Source organism: Callithrix jacchus, chromosome X, assembly GCF_049354715.1.
Source record: "Callithrix jacchus isolate 240 chromosome X, calJac240_pri, whole genome shotgun sequence".
NCBI classification, from domain to species: Eukaryota; Metazoa; Chordata; class Mammalia; order Primates; family Cebidae; genus Callithrix; species Callithrix jacchus.
In genome coordinates this window covers 42,172,277-42,198,271 of record NC_133524.1, presented here as the reverse complement: position 1 = coordinate 42,198,271, position 25,995 = coordinate 42,172,277, and the positions used below count along the sequence as shown (strand labels likewise).

Genomic DNA, 25,995 nt, shown 5'->3' with positions numbered 1-25,995 from the left:
GCTCTGTCACCCAGGCTGGAATGCAGTGACGCAATCTCGGTTTACTGCAACCTCCACCTCCCAAGTTCAAGCGATTCTCCTGCCTCAGCCCATAGCTGGGACTACAGGCACATGCCACCACGCCCAGCTAATTTTCACCATGCTGGCCAGGCTGGTCTTGCACTCCTGGCCTCAAGTGATTCGCCCGCCTCGGCCTCCCAAGGTGCTGGGATTACAGGTGTGAGCCGCCGCGCCCAGTCATCAAGTGACTCTTTGAATAGATCACCCCTTAATTGTATAGGGTAAGTACTGTTCTTACTTCATAGCAAAGAAAGCAATGCCCAGACGTAAAGGCATTAGCTGAAGCTCCCAGTCGGTGAGGTGATAATCTCTTTCCCATGAATAGAGAACATTTTACTTTAAGAAAGTAAAAGTGCTGGCCGGGCGTGGTGGCTCACGCCTGTAATCCTAGCACTTTGGGAGACCGAGGTGGGTGGTCACCTGACGTTAGGTGTTCAAGACCAGGCTGACCAACATGGTGAAACCCTGTCTCTACTAAAAATACAAAGTTAGCTGGGCATGGTGGTGCATGCTTGTAATCCCAGCCACTTGAAGAGGTTGAGGCAGAAGAATCACTTGAACCCAGGAGGCAGAGGTTGCAGAGAGCCAAGATCACATTATTGCATTCCAGCCCAGGTAAGAAGAGCAAAACTCCATCTCAAAGAAAAGAAAAGAGAAAAGAGGCCAGGCGCGGTGGCTCACACCTATAATCCCAGCACTTTGGGAGGTCGAGGCAGGTGGATCATGAGGTCAAGAGATCGAGACCATCCTGGTCAACATGGTCAAACCCCGTCTCTACTAAAAATACAAAAAAAAAAAATGAGCTGGGCATGATGGCGCATGCCTGTAGTCCCAGCTACTCGGGAGGCTGAGGTGGGAGAATTGCTTGAACCCAGGAGGCGGAGGTTGTGGGTGAGCCGAGATCGCGCCATTGCACTCCAGCCTGGATAACAAGAGCGAAACTCCATCTCAAAAAAAAGAAAAGAAAAGAGAAAAAAAAAGAGTGCTGCCGGGCGCAGTGGCTCACACCTGTAATTCCAGCACTTTGGGGGGCCGAAATGGGAGGATCACAAGGTAAGGAGATTGAGACCATCCTGGCCAACGCGGTGAAACCCCATCTCTACTAAAAGTGCAAAAATTAGCTGGATGTGGTGGCACACATCTGTAGTCCCAGCTACTCGGGAGACTGAGGAAGGCAGGAGAATCGCTTGAACCCGAGAGGTGGAGGTTGCAGTGAACCGAGATCGAGCCACTGCAATCTGGGTTTGGGTGACAGAGCGAGACTCAGTCAAAAAAAAAAGTAAAAGTGCTTTCATATTAGATCCCTTCAAGGCAGGAAGACAGCAGAGGACAGAGCTCATAATACGGGAGCCAGGAAGAACATGTCTACCTGGAGTGCACTACATGTAATGACCAGGAGCCAGTGGAAGCACAGGCTGTCCTCGACCTGTCCCTCATCGGCTGGGTGTCAGATGGCTGAAGAAGAATCATAACCCTCAGCTGCTCCTGCCCCACCTCCCATAGGGAAGAGACTAGCCCAGAGCCCTGTCAGCGGATGGATGTCTTTTCTGTAGCGCGTCCTTGGAACTTTATAATTAGTGTAGTTAGCTAGGAATGTCAGGGAGAACCTCTCTGGAGAGGTGACACTTGAGTTGAGTCCTGAATGAGGAGGAGACAGCCATGTGAAGAAAGAAGGTTCCAGCAGAAAGAATGAACTTGGCACAAGTAAGGATTAAAAGGGGGCTGATATGATAGGGACACAGTGGATGAGGGAAGGTTGGCAGAAGTCTTGTAAGTCATGATGGAGGCAGGGAGACCAGGTAAGGAGGCTGTTCCAGTAGTTCAGATGAGGAAAGAAGTAGCTCACGCCTGCAATCCCAGCATTTTGGGAGGCTGAGGCGGGCAGATCACCTGAGGTCAGAAGTTCAAGACCAGCCTGGCCAGCATGATGAAACCCCGTTTCTACTAAAAATGCAAAAATTAGCCAGGCATGGTGGCTCATGCCTGTAATCCTAGCTACTCAGGAGGCTGAGGCAGGAGAATCCTTGAACCTGGAAGGCAGAGGTTGCAGTTAGCTGAGATTGAGCCACTGCACTCTAGCATGGGCAACAGAGCAAGACTCCATCTCAAAAAAAACAAACTTTTTTTTAAAACTTAAATCATTAAAAGAGATGACATCTAAAGCCACAAAGATGGGTGAAGGCACTTAGGGAGAGACTGGAGTCAGAGAGGCTGGTCAGTAACTGAATCCCGAGGGCCTCTAGTATTTGTTTGTGATATATTGTCTAATATTTGGGTTGTGAAGGAGGAAGAGGGCCAGGCATGAGAGGCCAAAGAGGAAACCTAGGGACTAAAGCATGTCCATGAGGGTGTGCTCAGTGTCCAGTGCTGCTGTTTCATTCTAATAAAACCACAAAGAATAGGTGACTGACTTTACTTTTTGGTTTTTTTTCTGTTTGTTTTTTGAGACAGAGTCTCGCCTGTCGCCTACACTGGAGTACAGTGGTGCAATCTCAGCTCACTGCAATCTCTGCCTCCCAGGTTCAAGTGATTCTTCTGCCTCAGCCTCCCATGTAGTTGGGACTACAGGCGCGCGCCACCACACCCAGCTAATTTTTGTATTTTTAGTAGAGACAGGGTTTCACCATGTTGGTCAGGCTGGTCTGGAACTCCTGACCTCGTGATCCGCCCGCCTCAGCCTCCAAAGTGCTGGGGATTACAGGTGTGAGTCACCGCGCCTGGCCAGTGACTGACTTTAATAGGAGCCACTTCGTTGGGACGATAAAAGCTGATTAGAGTAGAATAAAAATAAGGCAAGGAAGTAGACTCAGTGAATTTGAGGTCTTGCAGGAAGCAGGGAGCAGTACAAGAAAACAGAGCAGCAAGCTGCAGAGGGACATGAGATCGAGAGGGCATGGCGGTTGATACTGGGCCGAGCAAGGTGGCTCATGCCTGTAATTCCAACAGTTTGGGAGGCTGAGGTGGGAGGATTGCTTGAGCCCAGGAGGTCAAGGCTACAGTGAGCCCCGATGGTGCTACTACACCCCAGTCTAGGTGACAGAGTGAGACCCTGTGCCCCAACCACCCCCCCCCAGAAAAAGATGGGTGATATTGAGGGAGCAAGCAAGTAGAGGGGGAAATATAGATGAAGCATGAAGAGATGACAGACGAGCACAAGCACTAGGTTTCTGAGAAACAAATAGAAGATTTGGCTGGGCGTGGTGGCTCAAGCCTGTAATCCCAGCACTTTGGGAGCCCAAGGCAGGTGGATCGCTTGAGGCCAGGAGTGCAAGACTAGCCTGGCCAACGTGGTGAAACCCTGTCTCTACTAAAAATACAGAAATTAGCTGGGCGTGGTGGTACGTGCCTGTAATCCCAGCTACTTGGGAGGCTGAGGCAGGAGAATCTCTTGAACCCAGGAGACAAAGGTTGCAGTGAGCCAAGGTCATGCCACTGCACTCCAGCCTGGGTGACAGGGTGAGACCCTGTCTCAAAGAAACAAACAAACAGAAGCACTCCATACCTCCCCCACTAGGAGAAAATGAACGCTGCTGCTTCTTTTTTTTGAGGTAGAGTTTCACTCTGCTGCCCAGGCTGCAATGCAATGGTGCAGGCTCCGCTCATTGCAATCTCCACCTTCCGGATTCAAGTGACTCTCCTGCCTCAGCCTCCCGAGTAGCTGGGATTATAGGCACACGCCACCACGCCCAGCTAATTTTTGTATTTTTAGTAGAGACAGGGTTTGACCATGTTGGCCAGGATGGTCTCAATCTCTTGACCTCGTGATCCAGCCATCTTGGCCTCCCAAAGTGCTGGGATTACAGACGTAAGCCACCATGCCCACCAAAAAGCTTCTAAGGGAAGAAAAGGCACAAGCATGGCTGGAGTGACACTACTTCCTCTCTTGGGGTTTTAAAGAGAGCTATTTCCAACATACATGCTTATCTTCTAGTACTAAACACATCTTACAACACCTTTGACTGCTTAATCATTAAAACATAGTAAGTCTATAGCTGTGCCCACTCTATTGACACTATTAGTGATTTTATCTACCTTAGTAGAGAATACAGTCAGAGGAACCATCCAGTTGTGATGAGCTTCTGCAAGGAAGATAAAACAATGGTTTCTAAAACAATTCAGGGAGATAAAACCCTACCTCCTTGTAGAATTAGATAAAACCTAAGAGTTGTGTCCCAACTTTTCCTAAGCAGGATATTAATAGGATGACCTGGGTAACTCTGCTGCCAAACTTCACGTAAGACAGCTTCCTCCCATTTTTCTTTTTATTATCACTGTTAAATCTAAAGTCTCCTGTCTCAAAATATCCCTTCTTGTTTGGTAAAAAACCAAAACCGTATACTTTTTCTTTTCTTTCTTTCTTTTTTTTTTTTTTTTTGAGATGGAGTCTTGCTCTGTTGCCCAGGCTAGAGTGCAACGGCTCAATCTCAGCTCACTGCAACCTCCACCTCCCAGGTTCAAGCAATTCTCCCACCTCAGCCTCCCCAGGAGCTGAGCCACCTTCCAGCCCATTTTTTAAAAAATAGCTTTAAAGTTTCATTTTATATATATATATATATATATTTTTTTTTTTTTTTGAGATGGAGTTTCGCTCTTGTTACCCAGGCTGGACTGCAATGGTGCGATCTTGGCTCACCACAACCTCCGCCTCCTGGGTTCAAGCAATTCTCCTGCCTCAGCCTCCTGAGTAGCTGGGACTATAGGCGTACGCCACCATGCCCAGCTAATTTTTGTATTTTTAGTAGAGACGGGGTTTGACCATGTTGACCAGGATGGTCTCGATCTCTTGACCTCGTGATCCACCCTCCTCGGCCTCCCAAAGTGCTGGGATTATAGGCGTGAGCCACTGTGCCCAGCCCATTTTATATTCTTATACCTTATCTCACTCAAGAATTTGGAGGCAACTTTTTTTTTTTTTGAGACGGAGTCTTAATCTGTGGCCCAGGCTGGAGTGCAGTGGCACCATCTTGGCTCACTGCAACCTCTGTCTCCCTACTAACTGGAATTACAGGTGCGTACCACCATGCCAGGCTAATTTTTGTATTTTTAGTAGAGGTTTCTACCATGTTGACCAGGCTGTCTCAAGCTCCTGACCTCAGGTGATCTGCCCACCTCCCAAAGCTCTGGGATTGTAGGCGTGAGCCACCTGGCCTGAAGGCAACTTTCAGGTGTACATGCAAGAAAATGAAAAGGTTGGAAAACAGAAAATAAATAAACGAAGATCCAACCATGGGTAATGCTCATAAATGCAGTAATACTTCATTCCTGTGGGTGGGTAAGAGTGAAATCACATAGTTTCCCCAGTGTTGCTTCTAAGAAAACATGTTTCTTAGATGCAAAGCATACTTGTGACACTGATACCCATGGGTTCTGCTAACACTGTTGATTTCTTCAAAATCCCTGTACAGGCCGGGCGCGGTGGCTCACACCTGTAATCCCAGCACTTTGGGAGGCCGAGGCGGGCAGATCATGAGGTCAGGAGTTTGAGACCAGCCTGACCAACGTGGTGAACTCTTGTCTCTGCTAAAAATACAAAAATTAGCCAGGCGTGGTGGTGGGCGCCTGTAATCCCAGCTACTCAGGAGGCTGAGGCAGAATTGCCTGGACCCGGGAGGTGGAGGTTGCAGTGAGCCAAGATGGCACCATTATACTCCAGCCTGGGCAACAAGAGCAAAACCCAATCTCAAAAAACAAAGTCTTTTCCTCTCAGAAGTTCCCTCTCTTCCACTAGAGAAAGAGTTGTTTTCCTCTTTCTTTTCTTACTATTAAACCTCCACTCCTAAACTCCTAAAAAAAAAAAAAAATCCCCGTGCAATAGAGGACAGCAAATTGAGCATGGCAGCTGCTTCTGTGCTCCATGTGAAAGGGAAGGCTCTGCCCAGGTGTGTTCCAATTAAAGACCTTCTACAGGAAGTCACAGCAGCAGCATTCAAGGACAAGTCTCCCTGATGAAAATTGACATGGAAAAATTGTGTTATTAAAATCTTGGGACATTAAGGTAATTAGGTTGAATGCATGCTGAGAATTAATACTCAAGTAACTCCAAAGTACTCTCAAAATGATGAGTTTTAAGAAGATGAAACTTAAAGGTAGCAAATTCCTTCCAAGTTTGGAATTAGCTGAATACTGCATTTTCTGCCCAGGCAGTTATTAACTTACTTGACTATTAGAAAGCATCTATCTCTGTCCCAGATAGGAAACCTTCTTACAGACTAAGAATGCTTACAGACTCATGCCTGCATGAGTTATGGTTGTCTCCAGCAGGAGGGTTGGTTGGTCTCAAATATCTAAGGCTGCCGTGACTACACACTGGATTCCTGAATATTTCTATATGTACTTTCTTCACAAAATATGGTATTTCCTGGAGGCACCTGCTCCACAGAGGAGCATGATCCTAGGATGAACAAATAGGAGAATTCCATGTTAGGAAGTACTAGGCAATCTTTACTGTTGGTTGGATATTCTAAGTTCACAACATAAAAGTAAGTTTAGGCTGGACGCAGTGGCTCATGCCTGTAATCCAGCACTTTGGGAGGCTGAGGTGGGAGAATCACTTGAGTTCAGGCGTTGGAGACCAGCCTGGGCAACACAGCGAGACCTTGTCTCTACTAAAAATAAAAATACAAAAATTAGCCAGGCGTGGTAGTGTGTACCTGTAGTCCCAGCTATTCAGGAGGTGAATTCAAGAGGATTGCTTGAGCCCAGTGACAGAGCAAGACCTGACCCTGTCTCAAAAAAAAAAAAAATAAAAAGTTTTGGACTCAACATAGTAAACGTCAATTCTCCTCAAAACTGATCACTGATCTATAGGTTTAGCAGAATTACCATCAAAATCCCAGAGAGATTTTTTTGTACATAGAAAAAAAGCTTATTCTAAAATGTATGTGGAAAGGTGAATTAACTAGAAGAGCTAAATCACTTTGGCAAAACTATAACAAAGTGGGAGGAATTACTCTACCCAACGTTAAGACTTACTATATAGATAAAAATAATTGAGGCCAGGCTCAGTGGCTCACACTTGTAATCCCAGCACTTTGGGAGGCCAAGGTGGATGGATCACCTGAGGTCAGGGGTTCAAGACCATCCTGGCCAACATGGCGAAACTCCGTCTCTACTAAAAATACAAAAATTATCTGGGCGTGGTGGCACACACCTGTCATCCCAGCTACTCGGGAGGCTGAGGCAAGAGAATTGCCTGAACCCAGGAGGCGGAGGTTGTAGTGAGCCGAGATTGAGCCACCACACTCCAGCCTGGGAAACAGAACGAGACTTTGTCTCAAAAAAAAGAAAAGAAAAGAAAAAAGAACTGCCCTTAGCCAGATGCAAGGTTTCGTAACTCTGCACCTCACAACAATAAAAAATAATTTGAGCCGGGCGCGGTGGCTCAAGCCTGTAATCCCAGCACTTTGGGAGGCCGAGGCGGGTGGATCACGAGGTCAAGAGATCGAGACCATCCTGGTCAACACGATGAAACCCCGTCTCTACTAAAAATACAAAAAATTAGCTGGGCATGGTGGCGCGTGCCTGTAATTCCAGCTACTCAAGAGGCTGAGGCAGAAGAATTGCCTGAAACCAGGAGGTGGAGGTTGCGGTGAGCCGAGATCGCGCCATTGCACTCCAGCCTGGGTAACAAGAGCAAAACTCCGTCTCAAAAAAAAAAAAAAAAATCCCGAGTTGAAATTAAGAATCCAAGAAACACATTAACAGAGCACAAGAGTGACAATTCCATTTAAATGCAATTAAAACTAAACCAGGGATTAATGTAGTATGTAAACATAAATGAATTTGTCACCATAATCCTAACCATGCTAGACTAGAAATAATCTCAAATTTCTGCAGTTCCGCCAGGGCAGACTGTCGTGTTCAAAAAGGGGACCTTGAACTCTACTTAGCATCCAATTTCACTCCACCAGTCACTTTTGGCTATTATTCGATCTAGCAATTCCAAGCCTTTCCATGCTTATTTTGACTAAACAGACTCAAGTACCATCGTTTTCTCTATCTTCAAAATCCATATGGCCAGGTTTCAAAATTCTGTCCTAAATACTTAGGCTGAGTTCAACCATGCTTCCTTACCATGCAAAAAACTATTAATCATACTGCAAACCTTCAACTTACAGTGAAACAAAAGCTGAATACACATATTCATTAGGTTGAACCATATCAAACTGCTGGTATTTGGCCATTTTTACCCCAAACCAGTAATTTCTTATGGCTCAACATAACGACACACCTATGCACATGTTGTAGTAGCCAACTGCAGCAGCATGTACAGTAGGCAGCTAGATGTACGGGAAACATCTATTACAAGCTTTTTTTAGGGGCAAGGTCTTGCTGTACGGTTGCCCTGGCTGGACGTGAACTCCTGGCCTCAAGCAATTCCTGCCCTTGTTTCAAAGTAAGCTAGCACTACAGGGCCACACCATCATCACACCTGGCCCAAATACATTCTTGATTCCTTCCCCAAGTACATACTTGTACTAACACTTGACTTTTATCCTGCTCATTCTTTCACTGTTTGACCATTCTTCATCAGATACTTCAAAGAACAGAGACTCACCCATGTCAAATTGTTCAAAGTACAAGCCAATTTCTAATACATGCTGTATATCAAAATAAGAGCCTTTCAGATTTCCATCTATTACAAAAATCCTGTTTCACTTTATTTCCAACATACTTTTTTTTTTTTTAAAAGATGGGGTTTCACCATGATGGCCAGGCTGTCTTGAACTCCTGACCTCAGGTGATCCACCCACCTCCGCCTCCCTAAGTGCTAGGATTACAGGTGTGAGCCACCGCACCCGGCCCATCTTCATCTTTCATTGCGAATACTTATATCATTGTTTCCCCCAAAAAAATAACACTGGACAACCAAAAAATAACATTTTACAATTTTTCAGGCAAGAGCACAACTTTATTTTCACCTCTGAAAATAAACCACAATTAACAACAACAAAGGAGACTGTGCAGTTCAACTTTTTATTTTAATAAAATCAGAGTATGCACAGCACATGCAGTGCTAGCATCTAAACTAATACAATAAGCAATTACTAAAGCTACAGTGACTTGTTTCAATCTTCACATTCAGCAAGTTTAAATCCTTACATGTTTTGAAACCTTATTAACTGAAAATATTGCTTGCTGATAAAACTTGCTCAAACGCTATTGCTGAATGTACAAGTCACTGATTATGCCAATACAACAAAGATAACCACATGTTTGAGGATTGCAATGTGCCAGACATTCACTGAAAAAAAAAAACAAAAACAAAAAACACACAACTAAACAAAATTCACACAACAAACATCTGAGAATCTGGACACTTCATATCAGTGTTTTGAAGTGTTTCATTAATATCTTAAGACAAGTGTATCAAAACCTTGGCATGAGTTAATTTCAAGTCGCCAATTTTGTTTTTACTAACATCAGAAAGTTATGGCTACACTGCCAACGCCGGGTCTGCTTAATTTGACTTAAGAGTTTAATATGACTTAACATTAAAAGCTCACACTACCCCGAAATATATAATTTCACGCATACGGTGACATTCAACATTCAAGTGCCAGTGTTTTTGTACTGTCTTTTGGTCAAGTTTCTTTAAACTTTCAAAGAATCACTTTTAGGCTTACAAAAATAAATATTTGTCAAAATGTTCAATAAATATTACATAAAACTAGCAGCAAAAAGTATCTAGAAATCTGTCGTGTGCAAATAGTTTTCTTCCCAACTATCATTCCCATGGTCCCAAATAAATTTTAGAATCTAGTCCCATCCCCTTCCTAGACAAGCTGCGTTCAACAATCTCCAAGAGACAAAATAAGATTGGAAGTTTAAGGACACGCACACAAGACATATATATAAAATTCTCTGAATGTGCAATAAAAGAAGTACTTTGTAAAAAGTTATGGGCAAAATGTACAAGGGCCTAAACCTAGACTAATTGAAATAGCACCATAACAAATGACCTCAATACTGTCAAGTGCACCTACTTAATAAAAGTTTTAGAACAAGGCACAATACACTTGAAAATCTATTGCACTTTAGGAAATTTTTGCCGTCTTCCTATGCCACTGTAAAAAGATGGAGCGTTTTGATCACCGCATTCTGGCCACAAAATTAGCACAGAATTCAAAGTGGCAGAGGCATTTTAGTGGTGGACAATGCTCATCTTTGGCCAGATTTAGCATAAACAGACTATAAATACAATGGAAACCTATGCAACTAAAACTGACTAAAACTGCACTGTAGAGCAGAATCGACACCTTGTGCAGTTATGTACATATTTCCAACCTGTGTGATCTCAGATTTCAGTTTTACTCTTCTGGAGCCATTTTTACAAAGTCTATAGTAAGCCAGTTTAACATCTCAACGCAGCTTGAACAGAGTAATGTGAATCGGCATTTAAAATAAAGCCTGCTGCATTAATTCTTCCTGTTCATACCCTCTTGACCAAAAAACATCAACACTAGCATGCGTTATAAGATCAAAAATCATCCAGGGCCCTAATGAGGGCTGGTCATTGCTGTGGTCAGCCATTCTACCATTTCAATTTCATTTATGGCAGGCATTTAAAAAGTCTAAGTAGATGAATTCTCCTAAAAACCTATTTCAAGTTATCAGACCTTTAAACTTTCCCTGTAATAATATGCCCACATTTGGCTAGCTCATTAATTAATGATCTGCCTAAACGCTGAAAGAGGAATTGCTGTATTTACTTGCATTAACTTTGAAAACAGTGCTTTGAATGTATGCATGTATTCATACATCACACCTCATCATGACTGGAATGGCTTGTTTAAAGACTATCAGGTTCTAAATACCTATCCAGGATAGAGTGAGCAAATCAGAACTTTAACTTAATACAGTTTGCCACATTAGAAACTAATTCCATTAATACGCTTCAAGACGTTTGTTGTTTGTTTTCCCCCAATCTGCAAGTATCAAAAAGCCCTAATGCAGGCTACCGCATAAGTTTTTCCTTATAATATTTATGGATGAATCGATGATTCCTGTTAAGTTGTATCACACCTGTGTGCCAAGGTTTGATTTTAGCCCAAGTTCAGTAAATTTATTTTGTCAAAACAATTGATATCTTGAGCATTACTGAGCCAACAGGACATCAAAATAAAAAGTTGTCTAAAGTTAAAGGCACAGTACATTAACAAACAAATGATCCTCAGTCACAAAATTATAAATGCAGTTTGGGATGGGGGTAGGCGGGAGGGGAGTTAATCCAAACTACAGCAATGAAGTCTTCAAACCACCTTCTGAACAGGGCTGCTGATTGTTCATTTCTTCTTGTGACCTTGAGCTCCCTTAAAAAAAAAATTTCAGTGGAGAATCACAGCTGGTAATGTACTGCGAGTTCTTGAAGCTACACAAGGTATAGTCTGGCTAAGTTACATGTGGTTTCCATATTAGCTTGTTTGGCAGGGTGACCTACTGCAAAGCAGGCTCAGTTACCCCACCAGTCAACCCCCTGGGAGTTATAATTTCCTCCATATCCATCACTGTTGTAGAAGCCTCCATAGCCACCTAATGAGAGATTTAAAAGAGATAAATTAATGAAGTTATCCATCATTAAATACAACCCTTCCCTTTAAGTACTTTGCCATCAAATTTCCATAGTGCCGAACTTCCCCAATGGTTTAATTAGGCTTTGAAAAAGATGACTAAAAGCCCTTCCCAAAACTATGAAGGTATAGATTAACACTACCTCCACCGAATCCTCTGCTGCTGCCGTGGCCACCTCCGCCACTGCGGCTGCTGCTTGCACGGCTGCTGCTGAAGCTGGAACTGCTGGCACCGCTACTTTGTCGGTAGTCTCTGGCACCAAACCCTCCGCTAAATCTGCTACTATAGGAAAAAAATTGTGTTGGTTCACATGAAGATGAAATTCCACTAAAGTAACCTAACTCTTATATACTTCCCAATGACCAATTTCTAATTTTTCCATTCAAACAATTTCCCATCCAGCCATATTTTCCCCAACAGATACAACCCCTTACCTGAAGAATCTAGGAAGCCTAAGATGATTAAGCTTTTTGAATACTGTAAAGTTAACCCTGGATGTTATGCATGCAGAGGAAACACTAGGAACTGTAAGCGAACACCCATTCCCCTCTTTATATGCCATCTGTATACCTCACCTCTTAGAACGTCCACGACTGCTACCCTTGTAGTGGTGTTCATAAGCCATGTTTTCTAACCAAGATGGCACTTCTTGTTTAGCTTCCACAAGAAGATCCAACAAATCCTTAGTAATGTTTATATTCCTCTCGTTAAAGAATGAGGTTGCCAGGCCTGAAAGAGTTCCCAAAAAAGCATATAAACAAAGGTCTTCCATAAAGTAACTTGCGACTGTTCTTTTCTCATGTAGAAACATTTTAAATATTACAATCTAATATTTAAACAAGTGATTTGAGCAAAACCTAACCTTTCTGTCACGTTCATTGTTAAAAATATATTTTAGATCCTAGTAACCACCTCTTTGCTGCATGCATCACAAAGAAAAACGATGACCATCAAGTAATCAAATACTTACCAAGGTTTCCTACACGTCCTGTACGACCAATGCGATGTACATATTCTTCAATATCACTTGGCAAGTCAAAATTGATAACATGTTTCACATTTGAAATGTCCAGTCCTCTTGCTGCTACCTGGAAAATAAATTTTATTAGATATGGCCCACTTAAAACAAATACTTGAACATGCTCAACTTGAATAAAAGATGTTTATACATACTGCTGTAGCCACTAGAATTGGGCTTTTTCCTGAGCGGAACTGGTGAAGAGCCTCTTCCCTATCCCTCTGAGAGCGGTCTCCATGGATACTTGTACATGCATATCCTTCATGGTATAAGAAATCCTCCAGAGAATCTGCACCCTTTTTGGTCTCCACAAACACTAAGGTCAGGGAATCCTTGCCTATAGTTGAAAAATCACAGGTTTTTAATCACCAATATGACTTAGTTCTCTTTGCACTTACAAAATATGCACAATTTTAATGTAAATTAAAATACAAACATGTATCTTCTTAAAAACAGGCTCTTAACAGCATGTTTTAAATCGAGAAGGAAAACTAATGAAGGTAATCCAAATATATTTAAGAGATGGGGTTCTCGCTCTATTGCCCAGGCTGGGCACTGGCTAGTCACAGGTGACATGACACACTACAGCCTCAGCCTGCCAAGTAGCTGGGACTACAGGCATTGCGAAATTAAAATTACTCATAATTTTAGCTGGGCACAGTAGTTTGTGCCAATAGTCCCAGCCACTCTGGAGGGCTTATGCCTATCAGGAGTCCACACTAAGTTTGGCATCAACATGTCAACCTCCTGGGAGCAAGGAAGCACCAGGTGGCCTAAGGAGAGGTGAACTAGCCCAGGTCAGAAACAGAGCAGGTCAAATATTCCTGTGCTGATCAGTAATGGGATTGTGCCTGTGAATAACCCCTATGCCCCAGCCTGGGCAACACAGAAAAACCCTCATCTCTAGAAAAATAAAAAACTCGTTAATTTTTACCTGTTGCATTTAGGAGGTCAAGCAGAAATGACCTTTTGTCTGATTCTTCAACCCAAACTACTTTCTGCGTGATGTTTTCAGAGGTAGAGCCAACTCTTCCTACAGCCAAGAAGATATATTCATCTAAGAAATCACGAGCCAGCATCTGGAAGAAAAAAAATTTTTTTCATTAGCTGCTGAGATAAACAAATTTCTAAATAAATAAAATTTCCAACATCAAACAGTACCTGTATTTCCTTAGGAAAAGTAGCACTAAACATCATAGTGTGGCGGACACCCTTTGGAGGCATAGTATCTTGTTCAACTATTCTACGTATCTGAGGCTCAAACCCCATATCCAACATCCGATCAGCTTCATCTAACACCAAGTATCTATCGTGTCATGGGGGAAAAAAAAAAAGCCTTAGTTTAGAATTTGAGGAGAAATCAAGAGATGGTCTTGGTATGGCTGTTAGTATAATTGTAATTACCAATGTAAAAATTATTACAACTATATATTCATTAAGGTGGTTCCTCATACTGCATAATTTTAAAGACACAGCACAGGATTCTTGCCATTACGTAAGTCATCCAAAATCACAAAGCCAAATTAGCTCTTCCTAAATATGACTGTCCCATGAGCTGGTCATTCTAAGCCTCCACCAAGATGTTACTGATTTTTCAACATTAAAATTACAACAAACAAGCTTTTCGTAGAAGTTACATGACTGAAATATGTCACTTCTCAATCTTACAATTGGTCAGGAATTCGAGACCAGTCTGACCAACATGGAGAAATCTTGGCTCTACTAAAAATACAAGAACTAGCTGGGCACAGTGGCACATGCCTGTAATCCCAGCTACTGGGAGGCTGAGACAGGAGAACTGCTTGAACCCGGGAGGCAGAGCTTGCAGTGGGCGGAGATCATTACTATTGCACTCCTGCCTGGGCAACAACAGCGAAATGGCATCTCAAAAAAAAAAAAAAAAAAAAAAAAACAAAAAAAACCCCACCACCATCTCAAAGAAACAAACAAAAAACATACTTGCAAAAGTCTAATCCAATCTTTCCTCTTTCCATCATATCCACCAGACGTCCTGGAGTGGCTACTAACAAGTGGCATCCACGTTCCAAGTCTCGAATCTGCTGTCCAATATCAGCACCACCATAAACCACGCAAGGACGAACTCTAGATCGGTATGAAAACTGTAAGCAAAAAAATGTTATGAACTTCAAAGTCAAAATTTTTACACTATCATTTTTACATGATCATAAAACATTTAATTAGAATCAATGAAAAAGCTAGTAACCACTGAAACTCATACTTACTTTTCTGGCTTCCTCGTAGATCTGTACTGCCAACTCTCTCGTTGGTGCTAATACCAAGGAGATTGGGTATTGTTTGCGGCGCCCATACCTTCCATTTTCCTAAGAAATGAGTTAATTTTTAGGTTAACTCCACCTATACTTTTGTAATTTACAGATTACACTTGAAAACTGTTTTTCATTAGACTGAAGTTCTACAATAATTTCCCATTTTATAAAGAAATGTCTACCTTCATGGCCCTCAAAGCCTCGCCTGGACCATCTGAATAAATCTGACTCAAGATGGGCAAGAGAAATGCTGCAGTTTTTCCAGACCCTGTTCAAAAACAAACAAAACAAACCCTGCTCATTACTTTTGAACAGACATTGGTAGATGAGTGTCCCCTGGCCCTTTTTTGAGATGGAGTCTTGCTCTATCGCCCAGACTGGATGGAGTGCGGTGGTGCGATCTTATTAGCTCACTACAACCTCCACCTCCCAGGTTCAAACAATTTTCCTGCCTCAGCCTCTCACCATCATGCCCGCGTAATTTTTGTATTTTCAGTAAAGACAGGGTTTCACCATGTTGGCCAAGCTGGTGTTGAACTCCTGACCTTGTGATTCACCAGCCTCAGCCTCCGAAGTGCTGGGATTACTAGCATAAGCCACTGTGCCCTGCCCATGACAGTGTTTAACTGCCTTATTACTAGTAATTAGGACTTTTAGTTTATGCTCAAATTAAGTTTTCCAAAAAGTGGCTTCTTTGGTCCATCTATAAGACAAGTCAGCAAACAGACTATTTTTGTAAATAAAGCTCTTAAGGAATACAGCCATATCCAATAATTTACGTATCATCTATGGCTTCTTTCACACTCCAATAGCAGTGCTTGAGCAGTTACAAAACCACATGGCCCATAAAAACCAAAATATTTTATTATCTAGTCCTTTATAGAACAAATATGATAATGTTTACTCTTATCGGCTGAGCTTACCTGTTTGGGCACAAGCCATCAAGTCTCTTTTCTCTTTGATAATAGGAATAGCATGCTTTTGCACTGGAGTTGGGCGAGTGTAACGAGTAAGCTCAATGTTTCCCATGATAATTTCTCCCATCTCAACATCACTGAACTGTTAAGAAATTCAATGGGGTTAGAAATGCTATCTAGAGCCATTTTTTGTTTTATGATAATAGAAATAACCAACTAACAGCTAATTTGTAACTCAGTTTATAGTTGCTTTAAGTAAAATTATCATATTATACTTTGAGAAAAATGAATCCCCAGGCTTTACACTGGAGAAGACTGTGGGTTCTTCCTGTGTTTGACCCATTTTCTATTTCAGGTAATAAATTATTTCTAACGGTGACACTGAACTCACTCCTTTTCCACAAACCTATGAAGCCTTTGGTCTACATATGACTTTATGAAGCCCATCTCACATTCTAATGTACCATGAAAACATTTACATCTCCCCGTGTCTTAAAAAGTCAAGCAAAAATACTTACACTTTCAATATGGGGAGGACAGTTGTTGCCTGTTGCCTCAACTGGAATGTCATCGTATTTCTCAAAATTAATCCCAGTGTTGCCTCCAGAAAAGAGTTCCCTCAAATCAAAAGATTGGTAAATTCATTTGTTATACTAGCTAATAAAGCTTCATCACAAGTAACATACATTTCAAAAACTTACTGTTCCAAGCGTTCACTTGGTGGGAGTGGTTTTGACCAATCATCTTCATCTGATTTGTCACACCAGCGACTGTTTCCACCACGTTCAAATTTGCCAAAGCCACTTCTGTCACCACGGCTGCCAATGCCATCATAATCACTCCGTCCACGATCATCAAATCTGAACAGCACAAGTGAATAATCAGAATCACATCATTTAACCATTATCAGATTTCTACCCCTGCTCTAGAACTGTATCTGGAGACTTAAGTTATGGCTAACTACAAAGATGTCAACAAGCCAATTCTGAGTTATTTGACAAATAAGGGTCTCTAACCAATACCATTTACTGATATTTCTAAAATCATTTCTAAAATTAGTAACCTTTATATCTCTATAAAGTTGTATAGCCTAAAAGGTCTCATAGATGCCACAATTAAGAATCAACGACGTTTTTGGGTTAATTCCTTCACTTCACAGGTTAAAAAAAAAAAAAAAAAGGATCAAGGTTTTATCTGAAATGGGCACACAGCTCACAACCTTCATTTAAAGTGCTCATTCAAATATATTTAGTGGTGGGGAAAAGAAAATAATACACCAAATATCAATCATCCTAGTTATACTAAAGGACAATTCACCTGTGTGACAGATTTTGGATAAAAGGTAGAAAATAATCCTTACTTGAACTAAGATGTTTTTAGAATTTTAGGCCTGTTTGCGAAAAATCAGGACACAGGACTAACCACAGCTATTAGGCACGTGGGGTCAGTTCACCATACTTGCATAATAAAAAAATCCAAGGTGTTTAAAATTGTTATAGAGTCCACAAAAATCCCAACCAAATTAGGCCATTCACTAGATGTACTAAGTAGAACATATAAAACTCGAGAAATAAAAAAAAAAAAAAATTGATTACACATTATGCCAATGACCATATTCCAATTTTCATCTAATTCAACTTAACAGGTTCAATGTAGCAAAAGCCTCTCACATCCAAATAGGTGGTCAGAATAAGAACTTATTAAACTGTTACTCTACACACCTATAAGGTGAGAAGAAATCACTTACCTTCCCCTTGATCCACTTCCACGATCACTGAAGAAGCTAGACTTCCCTCTTGAATCACTGCGAGATCCAAAACTGCTATATGCATCCTTATCTTTGCTAGAACTCCACCCTGAACTGTCTTTATCGTAGAAACCTTCAATTAAAAAAACACAAATCCATTTTATTAATGAGAAATAGGAACCATGTTAAGGTATTATCAATCTTTCTGAATTTGAAGGCCTCCACTGACTATCTTATCTCTGTGGGCTTGAGGTTCAATCTCAAGGTATTCCTACCATGGCACTGTAAGAGAACCAAGATTTAGAGCTGGTTTTCTTGTCACCAAGATAATGTTTTTAATTACTGTCCACTGGCCAGGCAGTGGCTCACACCTGTTAATTCCAGCACTTTGGGAGGCTGAGGTGGGTGGATCACCTGAGGTCGGGAGTTTGAGACCAGCCTGACCAACAAGGAGAAACCCCATCTCTACTAAAAATACTAAATTAGGCAGGCGTGGTGGTGCATGCCTATAATCCCAGCTACTCGGGAAGCTGAGTCAGGAGAATTGCTTGAACCCGGGAGGTAGAGGTCATGGTGCACAGAGATTGCACCACTGCACTCCAGCCTGGGCAAAGAGTGAAACTCCGTCTCAAAAAAAAAAAAAAAAAAAAAGAAAAAGAAAATCCTGTACACTAAATCAAGCAATCTGACAGTCTAAGAATGTTTTTGAATGAATACCACCTCTAAGCGGTCAATAGCTTTGCCTTTAACACATTGATTATGATATTGTAATACAACCATCACGATTTAATTTTATAGGTGTGAATTAGTTTACAAGGAAACCATTACCACCGTATTTCTTAGAGGTGGCATTCATTTAGAACATTCTTAGACTGTCAAGTTACTTAATATTAATATTTTTTCATTTCAATAGCATAAAGTACAAGAATACTACTGTCAAATGGTACTATTATTTTAGTGGTTCATCTGTTATAAGCTTGATGACAATCAGGAATACCTGGGAAAAAGAAAAATCCTCATCGCTATATATTCTCAGTATAAACAACGTTCCTGGGGATAGCTATAAATATCCACGTAAGGGGATGACAAACATGTAAATTAGCCCAAAGACAGGTAGAGGATTTAAAGACAAGTAGAGGGTTTAACTAGCTTCAGCAACACCTTATTAAATAGTTTCTGAATTCAGTTACTGAATTCAGTTACTTTCCTTCTATCTTCTACCTCCTACCATTAGGCTAGTCCGGTGACCAACAGCCCTTGCTAGCCAAGAGTTGAGTGAGATTGCCACATCTCTTCCAGCTCTAAAACCTCTGTGATGCTGCCATATACATGAGGGTCAATTCTGGTTAGTATACTAGGAATACTGAGAACATCCATGATGATAAAGACAAATTACACAGTAGCCTCCTCTAAAAAGAATATAATACTGGCCAGGAGTGGCGTCTCACGCCTGTAATTCCAATACTTTGGGAGGCTTAGGCGGGCAAATCACTTGAGATCAGGAGTTCGAGACCAGCCTGGCCAACAGGGTGAAACCCCGGCTCTACTAAAAATAGAAAAATTAGCTGGGCATGGTGGCAGGCTCCTGTAATCCCAGCTACTCAGAAGGCTGAGGCAGGAGAATCACTTGAACCCAGAAGGCAGAGGATGCAGTGAGCTGAGACTGGACCACTGTAGTCTAGCCTGGGCAACAGACCGAGGTGCCTTCTCAAAAAAAAAAAAAAAAAAAAAAAAAAAAAGTGTTCTTCTGGTAGAAACAATGCAGATTTTATATCCATGCATCACCAGGTCGGTGAAACTAATATAGACTACATGTGGAGATGGGGGAACAACAGCAAACCATGTGCTCCCCTTTGGACTCTCCACACTTCCAATCTGCCTTCTTTATCCAGTATCATCCCTCCTCCTGATCTTCAGTGTTCCTGACCTTCCCTTTTCCTCCAAATTTTAGATGGCCTATTTTACATAATATAAAGCACCCGAACAGTTGTCCCATAATATGAAACATATACTAGCTGTTACCTATCACTACGTTACAACTGCAACAGGAAGACACCAGATATTATAATACATTTTGGACAAAACCTTTCAAAAGCAGCAAGGCAAGGAGATGAAATCAGAGAATCACTCCCAACCAATGCTGACAGAAGCATAAGGGAAGAACACAATGTTCAGACTTCCCCAAAATGCCTCATTCTCCTTAGGCGTCAACTTCGAAAAATGAGGCAAAAATTAAACCTATGAAGTTACCTGTGAGGACTTACCTTTAGTAGCTTCTCGGTTCCTTAAATGAGGAGGAATATAGCGCCCTTCTAAAAAATATTTATACAATCAATTAAATGCCAAAAACCTTCCATTTAAATTTCTGCTACTAAAAAATGGCCCTAGGAAATTAAAATCTCCAGCCTTCCAGTCTGCTTACCTGGAAATTGAGGGGCAGGGGAAGAATCTACTTTAATTTTAAATGGGTTACTGCTTCATAAGGAGAACTCTCAAAGGCGTTTTTAACAAAAAGCTGATTTGGAACCTAATAGTTGAAATCCACAAATTGAACACATTTAGCCACTAGTGGTCATTTAACGTGATTTTTAAAAAAAGGCCTGTTAGATTTAAGAGAACTGTCACTAAAAACTAAGAGGATCACTTATAGCATTAAGTATTATTACTGTAACAACCTAAGACTACTCACGTAATTAAATCTCACAATCAGCCACCAAGAGTCTTTTGTTTCTATGCCAGTTAAGTTGCAAAACATACAATAAATACACAAGAAAAAGCTGCAAAGGGAAGTTAATTTCAAGGTATTGCAGGTTTTAATTTGGGGCTTGCTGAGTTTAAGGAAACTTGATAGTTGCTCCGTATGCAGGCAGAATATAGCTTAAACTGTGGTAAAGAAGCAAAAGCAGGCTGGAAGCAGTGGCTCACACCTATAATCCCAGCACTTTGGAAGGCTGCAGATCACCTGAGGTTGGGCATTCAAGACCAGCCTGACCAACACTGAGAAACCTCGTCTCTACTAAAAATACAAAATTAGCCAGGCGTGGTGGCACATGCCTGTAATCCCAGCTACTCAGGATGCTGAGGCAGGAGAATCACTTGAACACAGGAGACAGAGGCTGTGGTTAGCTGAGATCACACCATGGCACTCCAGCCTGGGCAACATGAGCGAAACTCTGTCTCAGAAAAAAAAAAAAGATGAAGAAGCTGGGCACGGTGGCTCATGCCTGTAATCCCAGCACTTTGGGAGGCCGAGGTGGATCACTAGGTCAAGAGATCGAGACCATCCTGGTCAACATGGTGAAACCCCGTCTCTACTAAAAATACCAAAAATTAGCTGGGCATGGTGGCGCGTGCCTGTAATCCCAGCTACTCAGGAGGCTGAGGCAGGAGAATTGCCTGAACCCAGGAGGCGGAGATTGCGGGGAGCCGCGCCATTGCACTCCAGCCTGGGTGACAAGAGCGAAACTCCGCCTCAAAAGTTAAAAAAAAAAAAAAAAAAAAAAAGATGAAGAAAAAAGAAAGGCAACGATGCTGTATATTGATCAGTAAGTACTACATAATTTTGTAACACAAAGTCTACATAATTCTTTATGCAGTAAAAGCTGAAATGTAGATTTCTTAAAATTTAGGTAAGCCCAATGAAATCTTAAGATATTAAGCTCTATAATATTCAATATATTCATAAGATGTTTTACTTACTGCTGGCTGTACTTCCTCCACTCTGATTATCTGAAGAGTTCAGGTCTAGGCCAGCAAACTAGAAGAGAGAGAGATGGTTAGCAGCCCATGTTCTCACATACTATGTTAGGACAAAACTAGTCCTGCTAGCATTTGTCAGCACTGCATTCAAGTAGTTGTCCCGTCCACCTCACAGGGTGGATACTCTTAATGGGAATGTGATTAAGAATTCTTTCAAGTTTGTAATGCTCTAAGTAATGCAAAATATTGTTATTGTATATACTGCAGAAGGCGGCACACCAAGATGCTTGTGCTATCCAGTAGAAACTGTCCAAATTTAATTCATTCACTCAAAATAAATTCTCACTGTAGCATGTTCCATAGTATAGGCTCCCTAAATCACCAGACTAAAGCTTTCACTGAATCTCAAAATTATTCTTAAATGTCAAATAGATAAGGGATTTTAGTGCCAATCATAAATGTTTCCAATGCCAACTTTCTATAATACTTGATATTTCAAAACTAAAATGCACATCACACCTGAAAAATGTCAAGACAAATTTTGAATTGACTGTTCTTTAGTTCTTTCACCCCAAATACTGCACAAGTATTTTCAGAAGGGTAGTACTCTTAAGAACAACAACAAAAAAAAGCAATATATCCACCACTTACAGAACACTGTGTTAAGCACAATTCTGAAGCAGTTTGTTGTTTCATTTGTTTCTTTTGAGACAGTCTCTTCCTCTGTCACCCACGCTGGAAATTCAGCGGTATGATCTCAGCTCACTGCCAACTCCGCCTCCTCAAGTATCTGGGATTACAGGGGTGCGCCACCACGCTCGGCTACTTTTTGTATTTTTAGTAGAGACGGGATTTTTCCCTACTGGGCCAGGCTGTTCTGACCTCAGGTGATCACCTGCCTTGGCATCCCAAAGTGTTGGGATTACAAGCACAAGCCCAGCCTGAAGTAGTTACCTATTTATTCTCCCATTTTAACAGAACTTCAAAGATGGCTTTGAATAAATGGCATAACTGGCATTTGATACTCTTAAAGAGTAGGACATTTTAGTGCCTTTAATCTCTATTTCTACCCATCCCCTTACATTGGTAGCTCAAAAGCTTCAACATTCTAGAAAAGGGTTATATGCTACCTTGATAATGATTTGTAACTAACCAGGAACTAACAAGTAGGGGGTTAGAACTGTAAATGCAAAAAGTGTTTCATTTTTCTCAAAAAGCCACAAAAAACCAAGTCACACGGTACTGCTGCCAACCTGTTTGCAAAAGACACGCTATACCATGTTTATAAATCGTGTGTTTAAAGCTTAGTATGATACTGCCAAACTGTATGCATCATCAAATGGAGTCACCGAAAATTGGAAGCAGATGCTACACTTTTAAATAAAATGTTTAAAAGATGACTCTAAGACTTCAGGCACCTCATTTCCAGAATTTCTATGAGCAAAAACACCGCCACGCTCTCTCTCTTGCTGCCATTAGTTAAGAAACTGATAATTTAAAAGCACGATAGAAACAAACTTTATGTACTTGTAGTAGTACATTTTGCTTTTTAAATAAGGTTCACTGCTGCCTGGAATCCTTAGACACTATAGCTAAATGGTAAAACTGGGAATACTCTGTGCTGCTGGTAGGAGATTTTTTAAATATCTGTGTTCAATTCAACATATGAAGCGTCAGCAATTAGAAGATTTAATATAATTGGTTCATTAACAGGGAAAATGCTCCCAAAGGAACAGATCGTTCAATTCCTTAAAAATAAATATTACACATGACTACATGAAAATATATATTCAATTAATTTGTGCCACTAAACTTCATCTCAGGATGATTCCGGAGTTTGTGAAATCAACTCTCTCCTAATCACAGTAGGCAGAAGTTTATTTAAAGGCTCTGCGTAACCCACACAAGAACTTATCTGAAGCCTGGTGCCACTGTTGCGGCTGGATGCAGACTTCCTGCCACCAAAGCCCATAACCTTCTCCTCTCAGATCACACGTCCTTCTCTCCTCCGCCTCTAAACCCTTAGAAAAGGGGGTTCTGGTTAAGAGAAAATATGTGGGGGCCTCGGACCCACTGCAAGACTTTATTACACAGGCAGCAACAAGTCCACAACAAAACTGTTTATTTCCCCCCCCAAGCCGGGTGTTTTTCCAATGCCGGATTCCTGGATCAAACGTCACTAACATGAAGGCACTCCTACAGTCCGCGATGGCCTCTTCACCCCAGAAAAACAACGGGCGGCCCCCAGCTAATTCGCCACACAGGGACAATCTGGGGCAAGCAAGGAGAAGAAAGGGCCTCGCTGGTTTCCTAACCTCCCCGCCGCGTCCAACCTCCCCGTCTCCAGAGCGCAGCGCGCAGCGGCCCATTCCCGCCCGCCTCGCCTCGCCTCCCCTCCCCTCTCCTCCCCTTCCCGCCCCGCCCCCACTCCTCCCCAATCTTCTGCGTCACAAAACTTTCCACTCCGGAAACGCGGCCTCCCAGGCCGCGGCGCCTGGCCCGCCGACCCTGTGGAAACTGGGTTGAAGCGAAAAGGCGGGCGGAAGAAGCCCAGGAGAAACAAGCAGCCCATTCCATCCTCCCTTCCAGGCCCTCGCCCTCCAGGGACCCGCCATCTCCCGGGAGTGGGCCACAGCGCCGCCCAGCACCACACAAAAGAGGCCGCCGCCATTACCCGGAGCGAAGGCCACCCCCCCCACAGCGCCGCACCGCCCCCTCCCACATTCCTGGGCCGCGTTCCACCCCTTGCTCGCAAGCACGCAAACACCGGATGCCGCTGGGTCTCCCGGACGGGAATCCAGGCTGCGCAGCACTAAGGGCTGAAGCCCTCCAGGCCAAAAGGGTCCCCAGTCGCGTCCTGCCGCACCGCGCACTCCTCCAAGCCCCCCACCTCCCCCGGTCACTCCTCAGTCGGGTTTCGCGCGTGCGCGTCCCCGCGAGAGAGCGCGCACTCCCCCCCCTCCGCAACCGCCCGCCTGCGCAAGCACACACAAAAGCCGCCATTGTGCTCGGCCCGGGGACAATACAGCGGGCTAAGCTCGGGCCCTGGCGACAGCCCCAACCAACGTTCCTGCCGCCTCCCTGACCCTCCATAGCCCCGGGGCACTCAGGAACTAGAAAGTAAGGGTGCCGGTTAGCGCTGCGCCATTAGCCAGATTAGGTCAAGGGATTCTCGCAGCAGCCAGCCCGGTGGGGTCCTTGCAGCTCACCTGCTGGTCCAGCCCGAGCGCATTTTCCACCGCCACATGACTCATCCCTGAAGAGTACCGAGAACTCGGTGTCTTCTGCTGCTGAGCGAGTGTTTTTGTTCCACCGCGAAGACCCTCTCACGGGAGAACTGCGGCTCTGGAGCGCACGGCGCGGCCACGGACCTAATATACCCGCTCGAAACCCTGCTACGTCAGCACGTACAGCGTGTGCCCTCCCTTTCACACCGCAATCCCCCACCGCGGCGACTTCTGGCCAGTTACTGCGCGCTCCCTCAGGTCTAATCTCACGGGATTTCCTACTCAGTCCCGTCGCCACTAGTCGTCCTGCCTTGGAGCTCAGGGCGCCAAATGCTGTCCCAGTTATCTCGAGCTACACTTCCCCTACTCTCTGCTAAAACCCTATTCTCAGCCTCGGAGTTCTCGAGATCTCGCGAGAACTGGAGTCTCCCGCTTTCCGCCAGCTAGGAGCCCTGAAAATGTTAATCTAAGCCTCTTCACTCCCCTTTCCAACCCTAAGTACTCAGCTTTCGTTTTTCCTTTTTTTTTTTTTTTTTTGTCTAACAGTGGCCTTCACTCTTCCTCTCTCAGTCCCCGGGCTTGGAGATGTGGTGGGATTTCTCCAGTCTAATCTTCCCTCGCTCTTCTGCGTGTAGCGTCCTCGAAGTCGGAGCTAGGCAGAGTCCCAAAACCTAGAGGGCGGCAGGCCACGTGACCGCAGGTGTCGCGCGGTGGCCATTTTGTGAAGCAGGAAACGGTGGCGTGAATATTGAGTGTTCGGGACAGGGGGGAGGGGTGGGAAGAGGAGGAGAGAAGAGAGGGAAGTGGAGGGAGGAGGGTAGGATGGTCACCGGGGCGGGAGTCGGGGGGAAAATGGAGGGGAGCCGGCGGCGCGCTGTGGTGGCCGGGCACCTCGCTACGCGGTAGCCTAAGCAGCGGGGGGCGCCGCCTAGAAACACACAATGGCCCCTCCCGCCCCACCCCCCCGACGTGTGCGCGCGCTCGCCCCCGCCCCCCGCGGTGAGGGAACAATGAGACAGTCACGCGCTGATCCGGAGCCGCCGCAGTCGCGCCCTCTCGGGACCCCGGCTCTCCGCAGGAATGCGGGCTACGTTTGCCCCTAGTTTCCTCCCACGGGGTGCCCAGCGCTTTAGGGCCAGTGGCCACCGGCACTGCGGGGACTCCGGGGGTGGCGAACGGCTCTTTTAGGGCCCAAGAGTGTCGGGAATTTTTGTAGCTGGTGCAGCCTGGGCCTGCCGGAGGGACTGCAACGAGGTTATCGGCCTGGGCTCGGGGTGACCCTTTTGGCCGCTGCGGTGAATAAAGAACGGGAGGAAATGGGTTTCTGCCGTCGGAGGAACCTCTTCCCGTGGCTCCCTTCTAGGCAGGCTACCCCAAAGTCTCGGCTTCGGTGCCGCAGGACCTTAAATAGGAGAAAATGTGTTTACTAGTGCATCCCCTCTTTGAGCTGGCGGCCGCACATCCGTGG

At 43.6% G+C, this 25,995-nt stretch overlaps 1 protein-coding gene across 6 annotated transcripts; it reads right to left on the bottom strand.

Moving 5' to 3' along the window:
• Positions 1-8,949: 8,949 nt before the first annotated feature.
• On the bottom strand, positions 8,950-24,647 carry DDX3X (DEAD-box helicase 3 X-linked). Of its 6 annotated transcripts, none has more exons than XM_002762799.7 (17): positions 24,510-24,647; positions 21,301-21,358; positions 19,866-19,913; positions 17,602-17,734; positions 16,556-16,714; positions 16,373-16,472; positions 15,861-15,996; positions 15,120-15,205; positions 14,893-14,991; positions 14,609-14,769; positions 13,811-13,955; positions 13,584-13,728; positions 12,805-12,986; positions 12,602-12,719; positions 12,207-12,360; positions 11,774-11,913; positions 8,950-11,592 (listed from the first exon to the last, which is right to left on the bottom strand). In XM_002762799.7, exons 1-17 carry the CDS (start codon positions 24,552-24,554, stop codon positions 11,513-11,515), a joined length of 1,989 nt encoding a protein of 662 aa, XP_002762845.2. In that variant the 5' UTR covers positions 24,555-24,647; the 3' UTR covers positions 8,950-11,512. The 6 variants fall into 6 exon arrangements, with proteins under 6 accessions (XP_002762845.2, XP_008987404.1, XP_054107457.1 ...); XM_008989156.5 differs by having other exon boundaries at positions 11,774-11,910; XM_054251482.2 differs by having other exon boundaries at positions 19,866-19,910.
• Between the last annotated feature and the right edge of the window lie 1,348 nt (positions 24,648-25,995).

Bases quoted from the DNA above. Each gene is read 5' to 3' on its own strand.
- DDX3X (XM_002762799.7), bottom strand. From the start codon at position 24,554: ATGAGTCATGTGGCGGTGGAAAATGCGCTCGGGCTGGACCAGCAG. The intron at 12,720-12,804 runs GTATGTATAAAC...TTTATTTTCCAG, and splicing joins CAATTCTAGTGGCTACAGCA to GTAGCAGCAAGAGGACTGGA. The intron at 12,361-12,601 runs GTAAGTATTTGA...GAACTCTTTCAG, and splicing joins AGGACGTGTAGGAAACCTTG to GCCTGGCAACCTCATTCTTT.